Source organism: Lacerta agilis, chromosome 8, assembly GCF_009819535.1.
Source record: "Lacerta agilis isolate rLacAgi1 chromosome 8, rLacAgi1.pri, whole genome shotgun sequence".
NCBI lineage: Eukaryota > Metazoa > Chordata > Lepidosauria > Squamata > Lacertidae > Lacerta > Lacerta agilis.
Window position 1 is genome coordinate 16995354 of NC_046319.1, and position 26551 is coordinate 17021904.

At 44.9% G+C, this 26551-nt stretch overlaps 1 protein-coding gene across 1 annotated transcript in view; it reads left to right on the forward strand.

Moving 5' to 3' along the window:
• The first annotated feature begins 4080 nt into the window (after positions 1 to 4080).
• The window catches only part of VWA1 (von Willebrand factor A domain containing 1), a 39226-nt gene continuing 16755 nt past the window's right edge, over positions 4081 to 26551 (forward strand). Inside the window, exons 1-2 of the mRNA XM_033156336.1 lie at positions 4081 to 4433; positions 24893 to 25456. Of these exons, the coding sequence (XP_033012227.1) occupies positions 4364 to 4433; positions 24893 to 25456 (634 nt within the window). The 5' untranslated portion in view covers positions 4081 to 4363. The remainder of the gene's footprint in view (positions 4434 to 24892; positions 25457 to 26551) is intronic.

Sequence of the window (26551 nt, forward strand, 5' to 3'; positions counted from 1 at the left end):
TTTTTAGGAAGGAAAGTCCTGTTTTTGGTGGTTCAGGTCATTTTAGGGGTGCAGGGCAAAGATGTTGAGCTTTTTTTAGGGGAGCCAAAGTTTTTTAGCTTCTTTGGGGGGAGCCACTGATCTACCGGTGATCTACTACAGATGTCCAGTGATCTACCAGTAGATCACGATCTACCTGTTGGACATGCCTGCCTTATGACATTGATAGTGAGTCAGAGGACTGACCCACCTAGCTCAGTATTGTCTGCACTGACTGGCAGTGTTTCAGGCAGAGAGCCTTCTCTAGCCCTGCCTGGAAATCCCGGCGACTGAACCTAGGGCCTTCTGCATGCAAAGCAGTTGCTCGGTCACCACCGAGTGACAGCACTTCCCCCAAGGAAAATCAGCCCTAAGGGATGTACAATGTCGTTATTTGGCTTGGGGGGTGTCTAGGGGCATCCACAAGCAGTTAAAAAATAGCGTTGGTGGATCAGTCCAAGAGTGAGATGGGAGTCAACACTGTTTCGATGGTCTGAGGTGTCACCTTTCAAACTGGTGCCCCAGTGGCTTGTGGGGGGAACTTCTTTCATTATTTACGGCAGAGTTGGATTCCACGCGAAAGTGATGACAAGTGACCTGTCTGGACTGCGACACTTGTTGCCAGAAACATTGCGACCTGGTTTTTACCCTGCTGTGTCATTCCCCAGATGATTAGTTTACAACTAGGTTGTCCGTCATTAGATATATATACGTAAGCATGATTTATTTCGTATTTATTTCAACAATTTATATACTGCTTGTCGCTGGCATCTCTCAGCACTGCATGATAAGGTAATGGGAGATACAATAAGGATGCAATCAGTTGAAATCAACCAGAAGATCAGGAAACTTACTTAAAAGGCCTGCAGAAATCAAAGGGCCCCTACAGATTGGTCATTTTCCTTAGGTGTCTTCTGCAAACCTGCTGTTGGTTCAATAATAGTGCGTTAGTGGTGGGTTTATACTGGACTGTCCACACATCTTTCTGCTTTATTAGTTGTTCTGTGATGCTTCCCAAATGTGGCGGCATGGTGACTATCTGGAGGGGGCAGCAACACTTGTGCTCTAGGTCAACAAAAGTGGGACTGGATTATTTGTGTGGTAAAAAGCTGCAGGATTTCAGCAGGGAGTTACTGGACATGCACCGATGAGAAACGAAGCAGTATGCCCGTCCCCAAACATTTCCACTTTGCAAAAATGACTGGAAGTGGTATTGCATATATATAACCGATATGCTGGGTATATGCCTTACCCTGTTGCAAAGTGTGGAGGAAGAGAATTATGTGTGGGCCACTTTGAGCTCCTTACAGGACCAGTGGGAGTCAAATATAATAAATAAATACCACTTCTACATGTGAGATTCCCTATTTCTCTCTCCCCTGTTTAACCCTCTCTCGATAGAGTGCTTCCTTAAATTTGTGGACTTATTTTGGCTGGTCTGAATGAATGGGCATGTGAGTCTGAGTCACTCAGATAGTATTACTGAACTCAACATTTGACCGAGCCAGCTGCAACCCTAGGCCAACTCTACAACCTGCGATTGACTTCGTATCATAACAACCAAAGGACAGGGGTGCTCTTGAGTGCCACCAATTATTTGGAAAATTCTTTCCAGTAGCACCTTAGAGACCAACTGAGTTTGTTCTTGGTATGAGCTTTCGTGTGCATGCACACTGAAAGCTCATACCAAGAACAAACTCAGTTGGTCTCTAAGGTGCTACTGGAAAGAAATTTCTATTTTGTTTCGACTATGGCAGACCAGCACGGCTACCCACCTGTAACTGAACCAATTATTTGGTTTCCATCTTTTATGGGCTGCGTCAGACATGCCCATGAGAAGCTTGGGAAATATTTCAGCAGCTCAATCTCTGGCACTTAGGCTCCAATGAAAGGCTGCAGTTGCCAACTTTTCCACTGGACTGAAATTGCATCTCTTCCTCTCTCCAGAACAGGTTGCGTTGTTCTCTGTATCCCATCCAGGAATCTGGATTTGGCAACCCCTACCTGGATCAGGCCACGGATAGCTTGCAGATGGTACTGTGTGTGTGCCAGTTTATTTCCAGGGACTTGCCCTGGATTGAAATCAAGTGCCTAATTTTCTATAAATGTTCTGGTGCTGGTGTTTACTAGCAGATCCCCCGGGACTGTGGGATCCCCAAACTTCCACTCTAAAGTCCAACCCATACTTGAGGGAATTGAAACACTTAAAAAAAACAACACCCTGAAACAAACCCTTTCATATTCTCAAAACCAGAAGGCTTTTAAAGGGGGGAAAGTCAGTTGTTAAAATTCCTCTGGAACTTAATACCAGGAAGTTTGTGTTGACAAAAAATGCCATTGGGGTGTGTGCAAAAATATGATCCACCATCCGTAAGACCTTAATATGTTTTTATGAAGGGAGGAGATAGGAAATTATGACAACTCTTTCAATGCCCAGGATGGATTTGCGTGGGCTGTGAGCAGAGTTGCTTTTAATGGGTTTTCCACTGGGGGAAAGTAACACGGAATAACAAGCTGCAGATATGGAAATATTTCTCCCCTTTCAAAAGGAAGCCTTGGGATATATTGGGAGGAAAGGCAGAAGGGAAGTGGAAGAGAGCCAGACTTGACTTCTCCCAGGGAGATTATCAATTTTGCCCAAAATTCTACCAACTTTTTTTCCAGAAAGGGCTCCTATGCATAATAATAATACTAATAATAATAATAATAATAATAATAATAATATTTTTTTATTTGTATACCGCCTTTCTATCTTACGATACTCAAGGCGGTTTACAAGCAGAAGAAACAAAAAAATGTGCATCTTATAACAATCTAATGCAATACAAAAATGTGATAATAAAACAAAACTTTATAATAAGCAACCTACATCAAAAAGTAACTTTCAACAATTATTAGAGTAATATAAAATAATATCAACATACAAAAGTTAAACAGAAATCCACTCAACATTTACAATAAACAATTTCTAAACTAATCAATAAAACAATGGCAAGCCACAGTATGTAAAATAACACAATACAAATGGAGAAGCAAAGACTAGAGGGTGAGGCAAGGCAGGTGGAAGGAGGCCTTGCCTGATGGAGGCAGCTGTATTGCAAGCAGAAATCCATCCTGTGCCCTCCTTGTGTCTCCATTGCAGGAAAAGCTTCACCTGATGAGTAACACTGACTTCCCTAGATGCTGAAGGCATAGGAGCTTTGCCACAGGGGAAAGTTGGCAACCTCAGGACTGTGATGACACGCGCGTAGTCTCTTGGGAAGTAAAATCCCGCTGATTTCAGTGGGAATATACCTCCAAAAGGAGAAACACACACTCTCTCTCTCTCTCACACACACATAGGTTTCAGTTGCACCAGGTCATGTTGTGGGGTTGTCACCTTTTTGAAACCAACCAGGTTCCCGTGTCTTTAAAAGTACCTGCTAGAAGTGTAGCAGGTAGAGTGTTGCAAACAACTTCCTCTCCAGACCAGGGAATTTCACCAGCTACCATTTAAAAAAATAAATAAATCCCTGTGTGTCTTAAAGGCTACAATTGCCAACTTTTCCAGTTGCTAAAGGCACTGGAGCTTTGCCAGAGGAAAAAGTTGGCAACTGTTTGCGAACCTTTCTTATAGAGGAACAACAACTGGATTTACTGCATTTAGCAGGGTGACACTTTAAAAAAAATGTAAAGTTTTTCCTAATGCAATTTAAGTACCCCCCCCCAAAAAAAACATTAAAACAACCCCCAAAGCACAGACATCAATACCACTGCCTATTAATTGCCTCAAATCGAGCCGCTGCTCCAGACACAGCTACAGAATCCAGGGGGGAAGTTGGCAACTCTACTCAAAGCACAGGAACTTTTTCTCTTTTTCTTTTTTCAAGGCTAGCATCCCAGAAGGGGCTGGCCTGACCATGCCTGCTTTTTAGCTGTCCGCAATTCCGCGGAGGCTGGCCTAACTTTAAAAAAAAAAAAAAAAAAAATAGTCAGCACCGGAGAAGGAGGGGGGTGTTGTTCTGCAAGCCACTCCTGTCAGAAAGGATTTACGACTTGGAAAAAGAAAAGGGGAAGAGAGCGAGGGAGAGAGAGAGAGACGGAGGAAAAAACTGACTTGGATATTTCGCAAGAGAGCAGGGAGATTTTTCTTCTCTCTCTCTCTCTCTCTCTCTCTCTCTCTCTCTCTCTCTGCAAAGTCTGGGGAGGGTGGGCATCTAAGCTCAAGGCGAGAGTGGCATAGAAAGCACCAATCTGAATTCTCTCTGCGTGGTCCTCTTAACATGACTGCGCCCAGACTTCCCTTCTGTCTCTCAGGCGGCGTCAAGGTTCTGGGTTTAAGGTAGCTGCGCTCGCAGGAGTTGCTATGAGTTCCAGAGTTCTGCTCTTCCTTCTTGGGCTTCATGTTGCGCTGGGACAAACCCTCCTTCACAGAGGTGAGTGAGTGGCTGGCTACGGAGAGAGTCTGTTCTCCTCCAGCTCTGAGTTTTGTTGCTTGTTGCCTCTGTGTGTCTTTACTCCTTTATCCTTTTTTTTTTAATATAAAAAAAATATTTTTAAAGGTGCGTTGGGTGTTCTCCAAAGTCAATATTAACTGGAGTTGCTTTCGCGCGCACAATTGAGTTTGTGCGCTTTCTCGCCTAGGAAATGCCAAGGGAAAGTAAGGGCGCATAACTTCGATTATTTATTTGTTTATTGCGTTTATATACCCTCTTTTGCTCCAAGGAGATCAAAGTGGCATGCATGGTTCTCCCCCACCCCCTCATTTATTTTGTTTTATTTTATTTTTTAATACATTTCAGGTTTATACATTTTTCCAATCATTTTAACGTTTCGAAACTTGGCTTCCTTCCCCCTCTTTCTGCGGTTCCTTAAATTTATTTTTAATATCCTTTGCGTATCCAAATTAACTCAATTTTCTCATTTAGTCTTCTACTTTAAATATATACTCTTATAAAACTGCAGGTTATTACAACATGCCAGGATTATTCCCCCTCCTCATTCAATCCCCACAACAACCCTGGGAGGGAGGTTCGGCTGAGAGGCAGTGACTGGCTTCCAGGGAGCTTCAGGTCTGAGTGGGGATTTGAACCCTGATCTCCCGGGTCCTGGGAACTGTAGTTCACCCCTAACAGAACTGCAATTCCCAGCACCCTTAACAAACTACAGTTCCCAGGATTCTTTGGGGGGGAAGCCATTTACTTTCAATGTGATGTATTTGTTTATTACATTTATATCCCATCTTTTCCTCCAAGGAGCTCGAAGTGGCATACGTTGTTCTCCCCCTCCTCATTTGTCCCCCACAACAACCCTGTGAGGTAGGCTGGGCTGAGAGTCTGTGACTGGCTTCCAAGGTCACACTCGGTGAGCTTCATGGTCTAGTGGGGGGATTTGAACCCTGGTCTCCCAGGTCCTAGGCTGACACTCTAACCACTACACCACGCTGCCTCTTCTTGAGACAGCCTCTTCTTATTTTCCCAATGCACACACCCCTCTCACTGCACCTATGCTCACAGTTAGGCACGTAACGCTGTCAGAGAAACCAAGATGAAAAGATGCTGTCCGTTATTTGCGCAGCGCCAGCCACATGCGCAACGTTGCAGAGAGTCACGTAGGCAAACAAACAACAAATCTCTGCTCCAGTGAACTTACAGTCTCTGCTTCCTTGGTTCCCACCTCCAGAGGAATGCAGGCCAATGCAGTGACGTGTATTTCACAACTTTGTTTCAGTGGGTGAGCGTTAAGAGGGTTGCTTCTCGATGGGAGACTCAAGGATGCTTCCAGAGACTTGATGCTATTTCTCCGGAAATTTAGCCTGTGCCTTGAAAGTTGCTTTGGAGACTTCCCCACCAAAACTGAACTTTGTTTTTTGCAATAAGGAGAGTGGTGGGGAGATGTGCGTTAAGGTTTCCCGAGGCAACCTGGTCGAACCTCTCTGCAAACATATCTGGAATGAACGCTCGGTAAATCGCCGGTGGAATCTGACCGGCGTGTTTTGTGCAAGCGAATCGGGCTGAATTCTCAGTCAACAGGTTGTTCTGAAGCACTGAGGTGATTTTTAACAGGATAATAAGGCAGGTTCTGAACATTTAGCAAAGTCCCTTTCAGTTAGTCCATGGCAAACAGTTTGCTGCTGGAAGGTATGTCCCATCTGCTGCAGAATTTGACATGGCCCACATGTTGTGGGTAAGCCACCGACAACACCGCAGCTACTGGTAAACAAGACCTCCCTGCTCTGATGGTTCCTGCTAGGAATTGCAGCCAGGGTGGTGTAGAGGTTAAAGTGCCGGACTAAGACCTGGGAGACCAGGGATCGATTCCCCACTCAGCTGGGAAGGTTGGGCCAGTCACTATCTCTCAGCCTAGTCTTCCCCACAGGGTTGTTGTGAGGATAAAATGGAGAGGAAGAACCCAAGGTGCCGTTTTGCACTCGTTGGAGGAACGATGAGCTATAGATATATTGAATCAAAATAAATTAGGAGACATCGAGAATTGTAAAGTTGGAAGGGACCCCAAGGTTCACCTAATCCAACTCCCTGTGATGCACGACTGCTTGAACACGTAAACAGAATAATATCAATAATAATAAACGTTGTTAATAATAAAAATAAATCATAATAATGGGTTATAGCCAATGCTAGTCCTGCTCGGAGTAGACTCATTGAAATTAAGGAACCTTAGTAAGGACCATTGATTTCTATGTGACTGAAACTGACCTCAAACTGATTTTAAATAGTATGGGTTGTATTCTGGTGCTAGTCAGAGTAAACCCATTGAAATTAATAGCCATGACTCACTTAAGTCTGTTGATTTCAGAGGGGTTGTTTGTTCAGATATTGGATACAACCCATGTAAGAATAATGTAATAAAAATGAAACAGAAGGAGACTTTGCAGGTGGTGATGGGAATTGAGAACAACTCATTGAACATGTAAAGCTGAACAGAAGTTCCTGCTAACTCTCACCCTTTAGAGAGGGCTTTTTAATTTGGCATTCTATGCATTTTGTTCTCAGTGGTTCTCAAACACTTTGAGGCTACTCAGGGCTATTTTTCTGGAAAAAGAGGTGCTGGAACTCATCAGGAACGCCTCACCTGAGAGGTGCCGGAACTGAGTTCTGGTGAGTTCCGACTGAAGGAAAAAAAAGCCCTGGGGCTACCACTCCCTTGGTCCCATAAACTTATCCTCACTGGCCCCTGCCCTATAAAAAGCATTATTCAGAATCGCAGTTTGCACAACCCACCGAGGAAGAGAACAGCCCAATAAAATTCAAAACAGTAACAGTTAATTGCGCACTTGTTCAGAATCCAATTAAAACTGTTTAGTTTAATGAATTCAGCCAAACTGAGGGACTTGATCCAGTGATACATGCTCTCCAAAGTCTGATAGTCGTTTACACCTCCAATACCGCCCTACCACCCGCTTGCATCTTAGCGGCCCCCTAAATAACCCCACTGCCCCTTTTGGGAAACACTTCTAGATACGGTAAATAAACATGTGATTGTTTAACTGGAGATAGCAAGGAATGAATTGACCTTGGGACCTTCCTTTCCCAAAGCATGGGCTCTATCACTCATCTCTGCCCCACCCACTCAGCCTCCAGTCTCCCTGGCTTTAATAATAATAATAATAATAATAATAAACATGGCTGAGCTCTCTCTATGAGAGCAGCATCCTTCATAGGGGTCTGAAAGGTCCTCAGATTTATCAGGGACTGACCTGGAGATTGTGACCCTGATACAAGGCAGGTCAGTTTTGCACACATATCAACACTGGTTCTAATATGCAGCCAGACAGACCCTTTTTACGCATTGGGGAAATACGACTTATTTTGCAGCCGGTGATGTGAATCACAAGGAACTCGGCTGTGTACTTAAAGCAGACTTTGCCAATCTGGTGCGTTCCAGATATTGAGGAGTACAGTTCCCAAAATATTTTTCTGCTCTCCTGAAAATCTTGGGGGTTCCTCCTGTTAGCAACACCACTTAAATAACCCAGACAGTGCCCAGAGAGAAAAGAAATCCTGATGACGCTTTACTGAGGAAGCTGAACAAAAACAATATATACTTTGAGGGGAAAGGAACAAAAAAAGGTTTTGCCTTATTTAGCTCAGGCCTTTGTCCGTAGCTGGGAGACATTCAACCAGACATGCAGAGGAAGGTTGCAGTGCAATTATTCTCCATCTAAGCAATGTGTACAGAAAAGTATATATTAGGGGAAAGTGTGCATATAAATTAGTGAAAATAGTGAGGGGGGGAATGTGCATATTTGTCAAAACTGCATACAAAAGTGTGTTTATCTGGAGAAAACTGCAGTAAAATTCTTAAGAACTTCAGTCATCATCATTTTATTATTTATACCCAGCTTTTCCTTAACATGAAGCTTCACTCCACAGATGAGGAATAACAACAACAACAACAACAACAACAATTTATTATTTATACTCCGCCCATCTGGCTGGGTTTCCCCATTCTTAGACTGAGGGCCTCATTCCCTTCTGGGTAACCTTCCAAGGGCCACATGCTGACGGTGGGTGGGGCCAGAGGCAAAAAAATGAGCAGAGCAACGACTGTGAAATTCTTACCTCTGTACACACCTCTCTCTTTGTCCAAGCAAGAGTTCAAGGACCCATTCCAGCCAGGCAAAAACCTTCAATGAGGGTCTGGGGCAAGGCCAGTTAGAGAGGTGTGGCCTGAGGAGGGTGGGTGTGGCCGAGGAAGGGGTGTGGCCTGGGAAGAGTCCTGAGGGCCAGCTAGAGAGGTCTGGAGGGTATCATCTGGGTGCTGGGCCTGAGTTGCAAGGAAAGGCCAACAGAGAATGAGGAGAGGGTTAGGGCTGAATCCTGACAAGACAAAAGTACTGTTTTGGGGGGACAGGGAGCGGGCGGGTGTGGGGGACTCCCTGGTCCTGATGGGGTAACTGCGTCCCTGAAGGACCAGGTGCACAGCCTGGGAATCTTGGACTCACAGCTGTCCATGGAGTCAATTCTGTGTCCAGGGCAGCTGTCTACCAGCTACATCTGGTACGCAGGCTGAGACCCTACCTGCCCGCAGACTGTCCTACCAGAGTGGTGCATGCTCTGGTTATCTCCTGCTTGGACTACTGTAATGCACTCTATGTGGGGCTACCTTTGAAGGTGACCTGGAAACTGCAACTAATCCAGAATGCGGCAGCTAGACTGGTGACTGGGAGTGGCTGCTGAGACAATATAACACAGGTCCTGAAAGACCTACAGTGGCTCCCAGTATGTTTCCGAGCACAATTCAAAGTGTTGGTGCTGACCTTAAGGAGCGTCTCCACCCCCATCATTCAGCCTGGACACTGAGGTCCAGCGCCAAGGGCCTTCTGGTGGTTCCCTCCTTGCGAGAAGTGAGATTACAGGTAACCAGGCAGAGAGCCTTCTCGGTAGTGGCGCCCGCCCTGTGGAACGCCCTCCCATCAGATGTCAAGGAAATAAACAACTACCTGACTTTTAGAAGACATCTGAAGGCAGCCCTGTTTAGGGAAGTTTTTAATGTTTGATGTTTTATTGTGCTTTAATATTCTGTTGGGAGCTGCCCAGAGTGACTGGGGAAACCCAGCCAGATGGGTGGGGTATTATTATTATTATTATTATTATTATTATTATTATTTGCCTTGGAAACCAAGCTGCTTCTGTGCTTGTTTTCTGACACCCAAGAGGGGATGGAGCACACGGCTCTGGCGTTGTGCCGGGATTCCTCCGGCCTCTGGCTGCCCACATTGCTGTTGCATTGTTGATTGCCCTCTGCCACCCATTTGCAGGCTACTGGGCTGACGGCGCAGCTGTGTTTTGCAACAGAAACTCCTAGTACATTACACACACACACACACACACACAGAGAGAGAGAGAGAGAGAGAGAGAGAGAGAGAAAGAAACTGAGTTGGTGCACCAAAACTGTAAGGGCTAAACAAGAAGACTTCTGCAGTAGCAGCTACAAAATTACTCAGCATGGCACTTATGTGAGTGGAATTGACTGCATGGTTTTTGTTATGTAAACCTCAGGACTATAAGGGGTGGGTGGATGGATGGATGAGGGGGGTTGAATTTAACTCTTCGTTTCCTTGCCATGGTCACAACAAATATTGCCTCTCCGAAGCTACTGTCTCTACACTTCTTCCCTCATGCTTGAAAGGCAGGCAGCAGGTCATGGAGACTATTTATATTGTGTCTCCCTGGCAGGTAGAGAGATCTGCTCAAATTTCCTCAGAACTACTTCTGTGGCATGGTGGTTTGTAGCACTGGACTAAATTCTGGCAGATCTGGGTTCAAATCCCCCGCCCAACTGCGTGACCTCGGGCCAGTCGCGATCTCCCAACCTAAACTACCTCACAGGGTTATTGTGAGAATAAAATGGGGGGAGTGGTGGGAGCTGCTTGGATGAAAGTCAGGATGAAAATGTAATAATTAAAACAATAATTTAAAAAATTACAGGAAAAAGCAACACATTCCTGCAGCTAATGTTGTGTCTGGATGTCAACTAGAGGAGGCACCAGTCTAAGGTCCACTTTTAAAGTGGTATCATACCACTATGAAGAGTCATGGCTTCCCCCCCCCCCAAAGAATCCTGGGAACTGTAGTTTGTTAAGGGTGCTGAGAGTTCTTAGGAGATCCCTATTCCCCTCTCAGAGCTACAATTCCCAGAGTGGCTTAACAATCAATCCCTCTGAGAACTGCAGTAGCGTGAGGGGATTGGTGAGGGGAGAGGTATCCTGACCAGCAGAAATGAGAAAACAAAGGATGGGTACAGCCCTCCGTGTCTAATTGAGCTTCAAGGGGTGCCTGGGTGTCTGCAGCTTGTCTTTCCCCGGGCACTGGCAACCCACGCTATGCCACCGAACAAGAGTCCTGCTGGATCAGAGCAAGTCTCCATCTCCTCCCAGTGTCCTGTTTCCTGCAGTGGCTTCCACAAAAGAGGCCACGAAGGCAGTCACCCTCTCCTGCTGTTGTTCTCTAGCAATCGGTATTCAGAGATAGACTGCCATTGAACATGCAGGATCTATTTAGCCATCCCTGGCTCATAGCCAGAGGTGCACTTTTCATCCTCTGTGCTTTCCTCTGCTTGATCTCGGCCGCTTCTGCCACGCATCGCAGCAGGGAGGTCCACAAGTAGATAAATTATTGCTCCACCCACCTCGCTCTTTCAGATCAGCTGGCAGCATCTGATCAGATCTGGCTCTGCTATGAGATAGCTGTCAGCATCAAGCATCATTAGAACAGACCCAGCTGCTTCTGTTTTGGGGGCGCTTTTTGGAAAACCCGACTGTTCCCTCTGGCAAGGCTGAACTCCAGAACTCGGATTGTAAAGCACAGCTCCAAAAAACACCAAGAGCCAATTGGCTCCAGGCGCACTTTGCAGAGCAAGAGACCGCTTTGCCCCCTCTCTATATTATTATGGGGAATGTGACGGTTTATTTGGCAGCCAGGATCCTGGAATCATAAAGCTAGAAGGAGATGGAAAGCTTTTCATCCTCCAGAATATCCCCAAATTAGGCCCGTATAGCAGCTTCTAGTCAGCAAGTCTGGGCTTCCACCCTACAAAAAAGAAAAGGAAAAGGAAACTCTTCCTACTGGAGCCACAGAAAAGCTCATCTCCCCTAACTGGGGTCTGTTTTGCTTACAGCATGTTTAGTTAGGCAGATGTACCACTGCATCAGCTGCAGTGCATCTGCTTTGCATGCAGAAGGGCGCAGGTTCAATCCCTACCATCTCCAGGTAGGGACTAGGAATGGTCCCCTCTCTCAGCATCCAAAGAGCTCCTGCCTGTCCATGTTGACAATACTGAGCTATCTGTGTGATGTTGGCTGCGACCTGCCATGTTAACCCACAGGCACGTTCATTCAGTAGACGAATCAATTAATCCACTAAGCCTTGCAGCATTGGTCAAACGATCTTTCATCCGTCCTGGTTTTTAAAGCATGTCATTCTGTTGATCGGGGAAGTGATGGAGAGTCCGACAGCCTTGGGCAGGTTGTGCTATCTCTCCAGGTCGAGCCTCCCTCGCAGGGCTGTTGTGAGGGTCAAATACCCCTCTGAGCTCCGTGGAGGAAAGACAGGAGGACACCAGCAGCGCAAACCGTAGGTTTGAGGTAGCTTTGGGCCACATTCCCTTCCAGACAACCTTCCAGGGGCCATTCACCACTGGTGGGCGGGGCCAGAGGAACAAGTGGGCGAGGGAGTAAATGTAAATGACGGCTGGTTTCTCCGCACCCCTCTTTCTATCCTTGCAAGCAAGCAAGCAAGAGGCATTAGTAGAGTTTAAGGACACATCCCAAGCACTCGGGGGGGGGGCAAGGCAGGACCGTAAGCGGTGTGCCACAGGGAGAGTCCTGACGGCAGACAGAAAGCCCTGGAGGGCCAAACATGACCTGAGGTTCCTCTTCCCTCTGACAGAACACAAGTTTGAATTGTGTTCAAGTTGCCACTTCAAACAGACTGCCTTCCAGCAGGCAGAGGTGGCTGTGATAGCTTGAGGCAAGGAAGGAAACGGCAACTTCTGAGTTTCCAGGATGGGATATCAGGCAGTTTGTTTTCTGTTCTTCCTCCTCCTCTTCTCCTGGCAGCGCTTTGTCATGGAGCTGGTATGCCTCCCTCCCCATCCTTTGATGATTAAGAGACCCAACCTGGAAAGAGGTTAATTAAACAGTTAGGTGGGGCAGCTTCCATTGCCTAAGGAGGGTGTGCCATTAACCGGGGGTGGGGTGAGGAACGGCATTGCAGTGATCCCAAGACAGCTGTGCTTTTGGGGTGAGTATTAGGAAGAACTTTCTGGCACTGAGAGCTGTTTGACAGATTCCTCCAGAAGTTATTTTATCAGAGGTTGGGTGGCCACCTGTCAAGGATTCTTTAGCTGCGATTCCTGCATCGCAGGGGGTTGGACTAGATGACCCTTGGTGTCTCTTCCAACTCCGTGATTCTGTGAATGGGCTTTTCTTTATTCCAACTGAAAGCTCTTCACCTAGAGCGGCCTTTGTGAGCCTGGCGGCTATGATTCGGGACCTCAGTGCCCATTAGACCCCCAGGCTCCTCTGTAGACTAGAGCTGCAGAACCTGAGGAGAATTTGCTCTAGCTGGTTTCGCCTGCATTCAGAGAGTCTGCTCTGGGTAGGGCTAGCATTCATTGGACACAAACCACTGCCTCCAGCATTGCTCGGATCCTGCTTGGTTGGCATTTGGTTGTGAGAAACAGGATGCATGGCTTGATCCAGCAGAGCTCGTCGTATGTTCTTATGAAATTGGGAAGAGAGCAAAGCCATTGCTGGTTTCTTAAGTAGAACACATGAACAGGGCCTGCTTCCAGGGGCGTCGCTGGGGAGGGGCGGTGGGGGCGGTACGCCCCCAGTGACAGGGTGAGCAGCGGCGGGTGGGGGCGACCCCTCCCGCCACTCCCATGCGCCGCTGCGCCCTCCGTCACCCTGGGAGCAGCAGCACATGGATGGGGTGCTGCCGCCGCTTTTTTCGGCGGGGGGGGGGTCGACCAGTGAGGGGGGGTGTCACGCTTGTCACCCCCTCATCGCTGGTCACCCCCCCGCCGGAAAAAACCGCCGGGGGGGGCGGGGAAAGCCTGGAAAGGAAGCAGAGCAGGCGCGTTTAAGCGCCACTCTGCTTCTTTTCCAGGCTTTCCGCCCGCTTTTTTTCGGCGGGGGGGCCCGACCAGCGAGGGGGGGTCACGCTTGTCACCCCCTCCTTGCTGGTCACCACCCCCGCCGAAAAAAACCGCGGGGGGGGGGCGGGGAAAGCCTGGAAAGGAAGCAGAGCAGGCGCGTTTAAGCGCCGCTCTGCTTCTTTTCCAGGCTTTCCGCCCGCTTTTTTTCGGCGGGGGGGGCCCGACCAGCGAGGGGGGGCGCGCTTGTCACCCCCTCCTCGCTGGTCACCACCCCCTGCCGAAAAAAAGCCTCAGAAAGGGGGAAATCCCCCCTTTCTGCATACACGTGCGTCGTGACGTCATGATGACGTCACGACGCACGCGTCGTGCCCCTCCCCCAGGGGGGTGCCTCTGCGCTGCCGCCGCCCCCAACAGCGCAGAGGCTAGCGACGCCACTGCCTGCTTCCCTTTATTTCCTCTGCTGCCAAGCCTGGTGGAATAGCTGCTGGTATGGCCACATTCTAAACATGCATAGGATTGCGATGACTTAAAGCTAAAACCAGCACTTTAAATTTTGCTGGGAAACTAATAGCTAGCAAATGCAGATCTTGTAAGACCAGGGCAATGCGATTTGATCTTTGGACCTCATGTAACAACGTGCTGGTTGCATTCTTGACCAAGTTGACATTTCCAGGCTACGTTTCAAGGCAGCCCCACAAGAAAGCAGAGAGATCTTATCTTTGAAAGGTCAGTCGCACAGTCTGAAGAAAGACTGGGGCGGCTGGGCAGGCAGGGAATGATGCAGGCAGGTTGCAAACTGGATCAAACTTTCAGCAATGGGTGGTACTGGGGAATGGAATTTTGGGCTCAGGGAATGGAGGCAGCCCCACCCCCACCTCTCTTTCCAGATCTTGGGACTCCCCACAAGCGATGCTCCTCGCCAGTCTCCTCAAGTGCTATCCACCTAGCTGGAATGTCTTTTGAACCACAAAGATGTCCCTCGCTTGCTAGTACGAAGGATGGAATAATGTTTGTGTATGTGAGAAGTTGTGTAGCAGCTTCTGACTTCAGCAGGGATGCGGGTGGCGCTGTGGGTTAAAACCACAGAGCCTAGGGCTTGCCGATCAGAAGGTCAGCGGTTTGAATCCCTGCAATGGGGTGAGCTCCCGTTGCTCGGTCCCTGCTCCTGCCAACCTAGCAGTTTGAAAGCATGAAGTACAAGTAGATAAATAGGTACCGCTCCGGAGGGAAGGTAAACAGTGTTTCTATACGCTGCTCTGGTTCACCAGAAGCAGCTTAGTTATGCTGGCCACATGACCTGGAAGCTGTATGCCAGCTCCCTCAGCCAGTAAAGCGAGATGAGCGCCGCAACCCCAGAGTCGTCCGTGACTGGACCTAATGGTTAGGGGTCCCTATACCTTTACCTTTACCATACAAGGCAAGGACAGAGAATAAATTCAGTTCCGTACACACTGAAAACTGAATCTCTCAAATTCACACTTTCCGGAATAATATATGCACAGCCCTCCTTCGAAATTCTCACTCATCTGAATTTTGCGACCCAAATTCTCCAACCGAACAACATTTCTAAAGGTGCATCTATCAAGGGAAGGCGTGCAGAATTGTGAAGGTATTAGTGAAAATAACAGAGAGAAGTGAATTCTATCAGGGGAAATTGCTTGCAAAAAGGCGTACATGAATCAAAGCCAACTCAAAAAATGTGTTTATTGGGCAAAATCCGCATGAAAATTGCTGTAGGAATATGGAGAACTGAATTTAAGATTGGAAGGAAATGAGAAAGTGAGAGAACTGAAGCCAAAAGATCCTTCCATCCCTTGTAGAAAAAAGAGTTGCATTTGTAGTTGCTCCACCCACTTTTGCCGCAGGCCCCTCCCCCCATGGACGTGTGACTTAACAGTGGGCGGTATCCCAAAAGAGTCACTCCCTGCTTCCATTTGTGAAAGGTTGAAGGGTATATTGCATTTCTCTTTTCCCCCTTTCTTCAGGTGCATTTTTTTCCTCTCATAGTTTCTCCATCAAATGTAATTTACGGTCCCCGAGAGAGTCTGAGGTTTTCTTTACAGCTGCATATGACCAATCATCCATTTCACAACTGTGGTCAGTTTCCTTCATCTTCCTCCTCCCAGCACACACATTCTTGGCGTGGTAAACCTGAGTCAGTTGCAATGCCAGCGCTGAAACAATATCCCTGTTTTCTCCATCTCCTAGTGAGGGGTGAATCTATCCGTGTGTGTGTATGTGTGTGTTCCCCCCCCCTCGGTTTTTCGTTCTTCCCATTGTAAGTTCCATTTTGCAGAAAAGAAGAATTTAGATATAATATGTTTACAGGAGACCCACATAGTTCGACGACACAGAAGACTACTACAGAACAAAAAACTAGGCCAAGAGTTCATATCATCGGATAAGGTCAAGAAGAGAGGAGTAGTGATATATGCAAAGGAGAAATATAGCCCAAGACAGCTATTTAAAGATGAAGAAGGGAGATACATCGCAATTGAAATTAACGTACAAGGCGAAAAATTCTTGATTCTGGGACTTTATGCACCAAATGATGGAAAGTCGATTTTTTACAAAGAAATACATGATCTGCTGTTGGACTATTTGGAATATAAATTAGTTTGCCTTGGAGATTTTAATGGTGCAGTTTCCACATTAATGGATAGATCTCAAAGAACTAAATTAACGAATGATGGGAAACTCCCAAAGACTTTTTTTGAAATGGTGGACAATTTGAATTTGGTGGATTCTTGGAGATTAAAAAATCCCACCGAAACAGAGGCAACATACTTCAGCGAACCCCAGCAGTCATGGTCGAGGATAGACTACATTTGGATTTCGAATGAATTGGCTCCTAAAATACAAAAGGCAGAAATCGGCCCAAAAACCTTTTCAGACCATAATCCGGTACAGCTAAATCTAAAAATGATTTCCAAGGATTCTTTTAGATGGAGAATGGATGACGCTTTGATGAGAGACACCAAGCTAGTAGAAAGAGCGGTGAAAAAGATGAAAGAGTATTTTCAAATCATCTGGAACTCTGAAGTGGAGAAGAGGATTGTTTGGGATGCAAGTAAAGCGGTAATGAGAGGATTCCTCATAAGTGAAAAAGCAAAAAAGAAGAAACTACAAAATGCGGAAATGGAGAGACTGTTGAAATTAATCAAAGGGAAGGAAAAAGAATTAAGAGGACATCCCAAATGTGTTAAAATTCAAAAAGAAATCAAATACTTGCAATCCCAATATGCGAATATTTTGAACCAAGACATCGAATGGAAAGTGAAGATGATGAAGCAAAGAACATTTGAATCTGCAAACAAATGTGGAAAACTACTAGCTTGGCAACTAAAGAAAAGACAAAAGGCAAATGTCATCAGTAATTTAGTAGTAAATGGAAAAAACGTGGAGAACCCGGAGGAAATCAGATGGTGTTTTCAGAAATTTTACAAGCAACTGTACAAGGAGGAGAAGATAGAAGAAGCAGAGATAGACCGATTTCTGGAAAAGAATGGATTGCAAAAAGTCCCAGAGGAAAAACTAGTAACTCTCAACCACCCAATATCGACACAAGAGATAGAGGATGCAATTAACAACATGCAATTGGGGAAGGCCCCAGGACCTGATGGATTAACAGCAAAGTATTACAAGACATTGAAAGACTGGCTATCGCAGCCGTTGAAAGAAATTTGCAACAAAATTTTAGAAGGAGATAGGGCACCAGAGACGTGGAAAGAAGCCTTTATCACACTGATTCCAAAACCAGATACGGATAAGACTTTAATGAAAAATTATCGTCCAATATCCCTTTTGAATGTGGATTATAAAATTTTCGCAAATGTTTTGGCTACAAGGTTGAAAAGAGTGTTGAAAGACTACATACATAAAGATCAAGCAGGTTTCTTACCAGGAAGACAAATAAGTAATAATACGAGAATTATTGTGGATATTCTAGAAAAACTGGAGAGAAACATAAACACAGATGCGGCACTACTGTTCATTGATGCAGAGAAAGCATTTGATAAAGTATCTTGGACATTTATGAAAAAGAATTTGGAAAGGATGGGAGTTGGAGAAAAATTTCTAAATGGCATCAAGGCCATTTACACAGAACAAAGAGCAAAGGTAATAGTAAACAGTGTGATATCGGAGGAGATTGAAGTTGAGAAAGGAACAAGACAAGGGTGCCCTATCTCCCCTTTATTATTTATTACGGTCCTGGAAGTCCTCCTAAATATGATACGAAAAGATAAACAGATAAAAGGAATTAGAGTGGGAGAGAAAGAATATAAATTACGCGCCTTCGCAGATGATTTGATGCTATCCCTGCAGGAACCGGAAAGCAGTGTCCCCAAAGCCTTGGAATTAATTGAACAATTTGGACTTGTAGCTGGCTTCAAATTAAATAAGCAGAAAACCAAAGTTTTAGGTAAAAACTTGAGTGCAGAACAGATACAAAGAATACAAGAAGGCACTGGCCTCAATTTTGTTAAAACTGTAAAATATCTAGGTATCAATCTCACAGCAAAAAATCTGAACCTGTACAAGGACAATTATGAAAAACTGTGGATAGAGATAAAGAAAGATATGGAAATATGGACAAGATTAAAACTGTCGTTAATGGGAAGAATAGCAGTGGTTAAAATGAATGTCCTACCAAGGATGCTGTTTTTATTCCAAGCCATACCAATTTTGGATAAACTGGATTGCTTTAAGAAATGGCAAAAGGACCTATCGAAGTTTATATGGCAGGGCAAAAAGCCTAGAATTAAGTTTAAGATTTTAACAGACTCTAAAGAGAGAGGAGGCTTTGCCCTGCCGGATTTAAGACTTTATTTTGAAGCAGCGGCCTTTTGCTGGTTGAAGGATTGGTTTAAATTAGAGAACGTGGACGTGTTGGACTTGGAAGGACACGATAATATGTTTGGTTGGCATGCATACCTTTGGTATGACAAGGCAAAAATTCACAGAACTTTTAAGACTCATATAGTTAGAAAATCCCTGTACCAGGTTTGGACTAGATATAAAGACTTATTGGAGAGAAAGACTCCTAGATGGATTTCACCAGTGGAGGCCAAGGCCTATAAGAGACCGAATATGTCTGCAAGTTGGTTACGATATATGGACATATTGCAGCAGGAAGGGGACTCATTTAAGCTAAAAAGCTATGACCAAGTTAAAAGTCAAGTCCCCGACTGGCTGCAATATCACCAGGTGTATGAAACATTTAAACTGGATAAAAAAATTGGTTTTCAAGTAGAAAAATCAAAACTGGAAACAGAACTGATAGAATCGAACTCTAAGAACCTTTCCAAAATGTATAATCTTTTGCTAGAGTGGCATACGAAAGATGAACTGGTTAAATCGACAATGATAGATTGGGCGAAAGATGTGGGACATAATATTATGATGGATGACTGGGAGAGATTGTGGCAGAAAGATATCAAATTTACTGCTTGTAACAGTTTAAGAGAAAATATAATGAAAATGGTATACAGATGGTATCTGACACCAGTTAAGATAGCCAAGATGAATACCAAAATGTCAGATGTATGTTGGAAATGTAAACATGCGAAAGGTACCTTTTTTCATATGTGGTGGTTGTGCCCAGCGGTAAATGCTTTCTGGGATAAGATTTACAATGAGCTTAAAAAGGTAATGAAAGTTACCTTCAGTAAGAAACCAGAGGCATTTCTCTTGAGCATAACCAATGAAGAAATACCCAGTCAGGATAAAGTGTTTTTTATGTATGCCACAACAGCAGCTAGAATTTCATTGGCAAGAACCTGGAAAGGTGAAGAGATACCAACAGTGGAAGAATGGCAGATGAAGCTGATGGACTATATGGAACTCGCAGAACTGACCGCCAGAATCCGGGACCAGAGGGAGGAGAAGGTGTTACAGGATTGGAAAAAATTTAAAGATTACTTAGTTAAATCAGTAAAATTGAATATTTGAGCAGAATTAAGCAGAAGATTGGCTTTAGTAGGTTTACGTTAGATAAAATTGTTTGGAAGAAATTTTTGTGCGAACGATTTAATTGTTAAAAAATATGTCAAGATTTGGTGTTTAAGATATGATTTATATTTGATCAGGTATTTGATTAAGTAAAGTTAAGTGTATCAAAAATGGGGTAAATGTTAATGGAATAAGATATAAAGCTACCTAGAATATATATATGATTTTGAAGACAGTGGAGGGAATGGGGGAAGTCCCCTAAATAGAGAAGATTGTAACAAGGAAATTATAAAGACAAGTGTTAGTTAAGGTTTGTATATGTATTTTCTTTATGTTTGCTTATATTGTTATTGTTTGATTGTGTTTATGTATTGTGTTTGTATAGTGTTAATGTTGGTGTTTATGTTATGTTTCTCTTTTTTGTTTTAATGGAAAATAATAATAAACTTTATAAAAAAAAAAAGTAAGTTCCATTTTGCACACCAGCCTGCAATTTTTCTGAAAAGTCCTCATAAAAATGCAGCAGCATTTGAGAGAAGCTGCCTTATACTGAGCCAGACCGTTGGATCAATTTGGTTCAGTATTATCTACACCAGGGTTTCCCTTTAGAACTACAATTCCCATAATCCCTGATCACTGGTCCTGCTAGCTAGGGATGATGGGAGTATTAGTCCAAAGACAATGGGAGTTCCAAGTTTGGGAAACCCTGATCTACACTGACCAGTAGCAACTGTCCAGGGTTCCAGACAGGTGACATTCCTGGTTCTAGCTGGAGATACTGTGAATTGAACCCGGCACCCTCTGCATGCTAAGCAGATGCTCTAACACTGAGCATTACCCCCCATATTCTTCTGTGCAGTTTCTTCTAACAGGCTCATTTTTGCAATCTATTTTTTTCTAGTATAGACATCTGCCTACACACTTTGCCCCAGAAATATGCATTTCTGTACTTATTACAGTGGTATCTCGGTTTAAGAACAGCCCTGTTTACGAACTATTCGGTTTATGAACTCCGCAAAACCGGAAGTAGTGTCCTGGTTTGATAACTTTACCTCGGTCTAAGAACGGACGCCGAACAGTGGAAAGACACCGCCAGTGGCGGGAGTGTTCTTTAGGGAAAGCGTGCCTCCGTTTAAGAATGGTTTCGGTTTAAGAATGGACTTCTGGAATAGATTAAGTTTGTAAACCAAAGTACCACTGTACTTGGCTGGAGAACTGCACTTCAAAACTCAGAGAAGTGCAGAAAGGTGGCTGCTTTTCGATTCGCTTGCATTGTTTCAGGAAGTGTGGGTTCGGGAGGTTTGCCTTTTTTATAATCTTTTTTATTTGATTTTTCAAATATAGATTTATAGCAAAACCAAATACATTTCCATATACAGAGACTTCTCTGAATCTCATGACTTCCACCCCATCGTCGCAGTGGGTCCTAATGTCAACATTTTCAACTGCATATTGTATTGTAATCTATGTTTTATATCTATCCATATTATCCATCCTATTTGTTACACTACAAGGGTTATAGTAATCCTGTTAATGTTTTCATCTGCTTACAGTGGTCTCCTAAATAAATTATAAAACTTCTTTCTTGAAGTTTTTGTCTTCTTGGTTCTTGAGTTTTCCAGTCAGCCTTGCCATTTCATTGTAGTCCATTAGTTTTGTTTGCCATTCCTCTCTGGTAGAGCCATTGTGGTGTAGTGGTTAAGAGTGGTAGACTCGTAATCTGGGGAACCGGGTTCGCGTCTCCGCTCCTCCACATGCAGCTGCTGGGTGACCTTGGGCTAGTCACACTTCTCTGAAGTCTCTCAGCCCCACTCACCTCACAGAGTGTTTGTTGTGGGGGAGGAAGGGAAAGGAGATTGTTAGCCGCTTTGAGACTCCTTTGGGTAGTGATAAAGCGGGATATCAAATCCAAACTCCTCTTCCTCTTCTTCAAATTGACTTTAGCTGCTTCTCTCCCATTGACACACAGGTTGAGGGAATATATTCCCAGCTTGGGACAGTCCGTGGCCCAGCAAATTTCTTGCCTCCGGCAGAGTATGTGAGACAATATATGCCAGGAAGTTTACGGCTGGAGAGTTAAATTGCCTTTCATCGCTTCCAGGCACGGTTGTCTCGCACAGAGGAGGAAAAGGATTAGTAAAAGCAAGGCACCTGTGGACATGACTTCCTCCAGACTCTGTCTGTTATTCATTGACAAGGCCTCAGTGTTGGCTAAGTCATGAGAGCTATATTGTTCTGCATGGTTCTCCACGAGGCTATACCAGATCCGTTTCCTTGTGAGAAGACACGTGCTGTATATGAGTGGCCCTTTTTTCATAATACTATTTTTATTTATATTTTGAATAATAGATATTCGTAAGAGGTGGGAAACGTCAGTCCTGTGGGGCCAAAAGTGGCCCTTCCAAGTCCCTCAATCAGGCCCTCAGAACTCTCCCCAGGTCACACCCAAATCCCATTTTGTACCCTCCCTCAAGTTTTTTCCCACCTGCCTGGTGATCTCTGGTCATGTCTCCATCCTCCTGGATAGATGATAAAGAGGGGTGAGTGGGTATGGCTGGAGAAATCAGCCTATAGGGAAAGATAAAATTTGCATTCATTGCTCCACCCATTTTGTGTGTGTGTGTGTGTGTGTGTGTGTTTTAAATTGGTTTAAATATTTAAAACTGGAATCACACCACAACATATCCACAGTTAAAAGATTTCTCCGAATTTCTGCACTTCCCACCTTCCCCTTCATGGGTTCTGTTGTCAAAGCTTTTCTACTGCATCTTTTTTCAATAATCCAAGTTTTTTATAACTTCATTGTGTCCATAGTTCTTGTTACAAGTATTATTGCAGTATGCTTACAGTGGTCTTTAAGGTAAATTATAATTTTTTTCCGTTCCTTATTAAAGTTTTGGTCTTCCTGGTTCCTGAGCTTTCTGGCCAGTTTTGTCATCTCAGTATGGACTCATCAACTTCTTCTCTGGTTGGGACTTTATCTTCCTTCCATCTCTGGGCTAATAACATCCATGCAGCTGTCGTCGCATACATAGAAAGTCTTTTCTGCTCTCTTGGAATTTCAGCACCTACAATTCCTAATAAAAAAAGCTTCTGTTGTTTTTTTTAAATAAAAGCTATTTTAAACATTTCCCCCCAATTCATTATATATCATTTCCCAGAATGCTTTTATTACCTTACCTGTCCACCATATATGATAAAAGGTGCCTTCTCCTTCTTTACATTTCCAGCAGATATTTGTACCTGTCTTATACGTTTTTGCTAACTTACTGGGAGTTAGATACCAACGGTACATCATTTTCATATAATTTTCTTTCAACGTACAGCATGCCGAGAATCTTTAATCAGTTTTCCACAACCTCTCCCAAGATGAGAGTTGGATATTGTGCCCCAAATCCCTCACATTGCTTTGCCCATTTTGCCCCATGACCCCGCCCACTGCCACCATATGGTCCCCAGAAGCTTTCCCAGAAGGGAATGTGGCCCCCAGCCTGTCAGAAGGTTCTCCACCCCTGTTTCAAGGGTGAGAGTTGGAGAGGAGAGGGACTCTGTCAGGAAGGGGGCATTTTCACCCGCTTTACCCCACTCTCTGTCCCTGAGAGCTTTCATGAGGGAAAACTCTTGACGGGACTTTCTGGCTTATTGGGCTGAGGCTTAAAACATTTTCTCTCTCCCAATGCAGTGTCCTGAGCCTCTGTTGACGCTACATGGTGTCAGAAGTGGGATATGGCTTGGGGAGGGGCGTGGCCAGGGGAAAGTCTTGAATGGCCAGACAGAGAGGCCTGGCTGATTCTCTAAGGGGAGAAAGAAAGACTAGGTCATAGGCAAGGTGTTGTGTATTGATTCAAGGGTTATAATATCTGTATTACTATTGTCTGTATTCACATTAGGGGAAAGTAACTGCCTTCCTGTTCCAGAAGGAACAGCCACTATTGGTTCATTCAAGTTGCTGCATTTGGACCCTCAGTCTTATTGGTTTCCACCAAAGGCAGCTTTGTGATTGCTTGAGATTGTTCCCTCCAAAATGTATCCTTTCTAGCCAGTCTATCTGTCCCTATAAATGTAGCATCCCTCTCCTCAGTTCCCCAGTCTTGTTTGTCTGAATAAAGAGTGTTACATGAAGAAGCTGTCTCCTGTCTGCTATGTCAGAGCTGAAATCACTTGCTGAATCATGACCCCCACGTTACAACACAAGGAATCACAGCAGCAGCAAAGCATCCATTGGGGGTGGGGGTAAATATTTTTTATTTCATTTTGTGATGTACATACGTGAGACAGAGAGAACAATTATAACAAGAGATGAAAATCCAAAGACCAAACCCCAAAAAATATGCACGTATAATAAGTGCAGTTTCAGCATGGGTTAAGTGATGGAGTCTGAGCAATGAAAGAATAAAGAAGGAATATTTGTGTTATTCGATTGAGTACAGTTCCAGATTTTCCAGGCTTGCGACGGGGGCTGCCTTGAAAACGACAGTTCCGCTCTATATGTGATAAAGCAGTCATATTTTAAAAGCGTCTGGAGGTTCCAGTCCTTGTCGACATCTAAAATTATGCGTCATTCTCTCCATTATCACTATATTCCAGAGCGAGTGGTAGCTGGGAGCGATTTAACCCAAGCAGACCACTTTGCAACAGCAATGACTAAAGATTGTATTACATAGTGTGCATGTGCTGAGGCAACCGGGAACCTCAGATGGATGGATATCCGCCCCCCCCCCCCCAATCCCTAACTGAACTTCGGATTGAGTGGGTGAGGGAAAAGGTTTTATTCAAGGCCCAAAAACAAATGTGCAAAATTTAAGATTTGTTGCTCAAAAGGGGCAAAGGTCCTGCACATGTTTAGTAAGCCACCTTGATTTCAACAGCTCTTACTCCCTAGTAAGATTAGAGCCTACATGTATTTTTTTTAATGTTCTGCTTCATTAATACTCTTATGATTATGATTATTTGTAAAAACTTTTTTTATTATTTAGTTTTACGTTACAAATTTAAATTCAAGCATTAAACACCAACATCGTCATTTAGGATTCCCCGAATACTTTGACTCCCCTCTGCCCTTCCATGGTTACCATTATCCATCTTTTTTCAACTGCTTCACTTATTTTCTCTATTTTTTCTTAAATAATCCATTTTTAACCTTCATTTTTAGTACATTACAAGCGTTACTCAAATCCTGCCAAAGTTTTTAGTTGTTTACAGTGTTCTCTAAGATACATTGTAAAAATTTTCCCATTCCTTCTTAAGGGAGTTCTTCTCTTCCCGGTTTCTGAATTTCGCCATTTCTGCCCCATTAATTCTCATCCTGTGCCTGTTCTAGGTCCTCGTCCCATCGCTCCGGATTTAGAAGGGGACCTTCTCTTCCTCCTGGACAGCTCTGGTAGCGTCTCCTACTACGAATTCTCCCGGGTCAAGGAGTTCATTGCCGACCTCCTCAGGCCATTTGCCTTCAGCCCACACGATGTCCAGACTGGGGTTGTCCACATCAGCACCATGCCCACGATGGAGTTCCCCTTCGACCGCTACCTCTCCACCGGGGCGGTCCAGCATGCCATTCGCAGCATCCAACAGGTGATGGGGGACACCAACACAGGCAAAGCCCTCTCCTTTGCTAAAGACATGCTTTTCAGTGGGAAGGCCGGAGCGCGGGCTGATGTCCCCAAGGCGATGGTGTGGGTGACCGACGGCTTCTCTACAGATGACATCTCCCAGCCAATGCAGCTCCTGAAGGACATGGGGGTCACGGTTTTTATCGTCAGCACGGGGCGTGGGAACTACTTAGAGCTGTCCGCCGCTGCCAGCCAGCCTCCGGAGAAACACCTGCATTTTGTGGATGTGGACGACCTGACCATCATTACCAAGGACCTGAGAGACTCCATCGCAGGTAATTGGGTAGTGTGTCAAAACAAACAAATGCCTGGCCAGATCAGAACTAGATCCATTGAGTCTTGTCTCTGGCCTGCCCAAGTCCCAAAATGCAGTTCGGCGGAACTCCCAGTACATTGTGGGTACATTAAATTGACACATACACAAAGCCTACTATAATACAGTACATAAAAGGTAAAAAGGTAAAGGACCCCTGGGTGGATAAGTCCAGTCAAAGGCGACTATGGGGTTGCGGCATTCCTCTCACTTTCAGGCCAAGGGAGTCGGTGTTTGTCCACAGACAGCTTTCTGGGTCATGTGCCTAGCGTGACTAAACTGCTTCTGGCAAAATGGGACACCGTGATGGAGGCCAGAGCGCATGGAAACGCCGTTTACCTTCCCACCACAGCGATACCTATTTATCTACTTGCAATGGTGTGCTTTCAAACTGCTGGGTTGGCAGGAGCTGGGACAGAGCAATGGGAGCTCACCCTGTCACGGGGATTTGAACCGCCGACCTTCCAATCAGGAAGCCCAAGCGGCTCAGCGGTTTAGACCACAGCGCCACCCGGCTCCCTTGGCCTGAAAGCGAGATGAGTGCCCCAACCCCATAGTCGCCTTTGAGTGGACTTAACCATCCAGGGGTCCTTTTCCTTTTATTACCTTGTAATACCTAACTAAGGCTTTACATCTAAGAGTGTGTCTCTCCCCCCACCCCCCAGGAATGACTCTCTCAACTTCATTCCTGCAGTTCTGCTTTGAGAGTGCGATCCCATACATGTCATCTACTTAGAGGTAAATTCTACAGGGTTCTCTCCAGTTAAGTCCAACTCAGAGCAGACTCATTGAAACAGATGAACCTAAGTTAGTCATGTCCATTAACATCAATGGGCCTACTCTGAGCAAGATCAGCATCCGCTATACCCCATGGTTTCCAAACTGTGGGTTGTATCCAATGCTAGACCCATTGAAATGGCAGAGTTAGGCCATATTCACACCATACTATTATGCCACTCTAAACAGTCACCTTCATCATCATCATTTGTACCCTGACTATCTGACTGGGTTGCCCCAGCCGCTCTGGGTGGCTTCCAACATATGGCTTCCCCCAAAG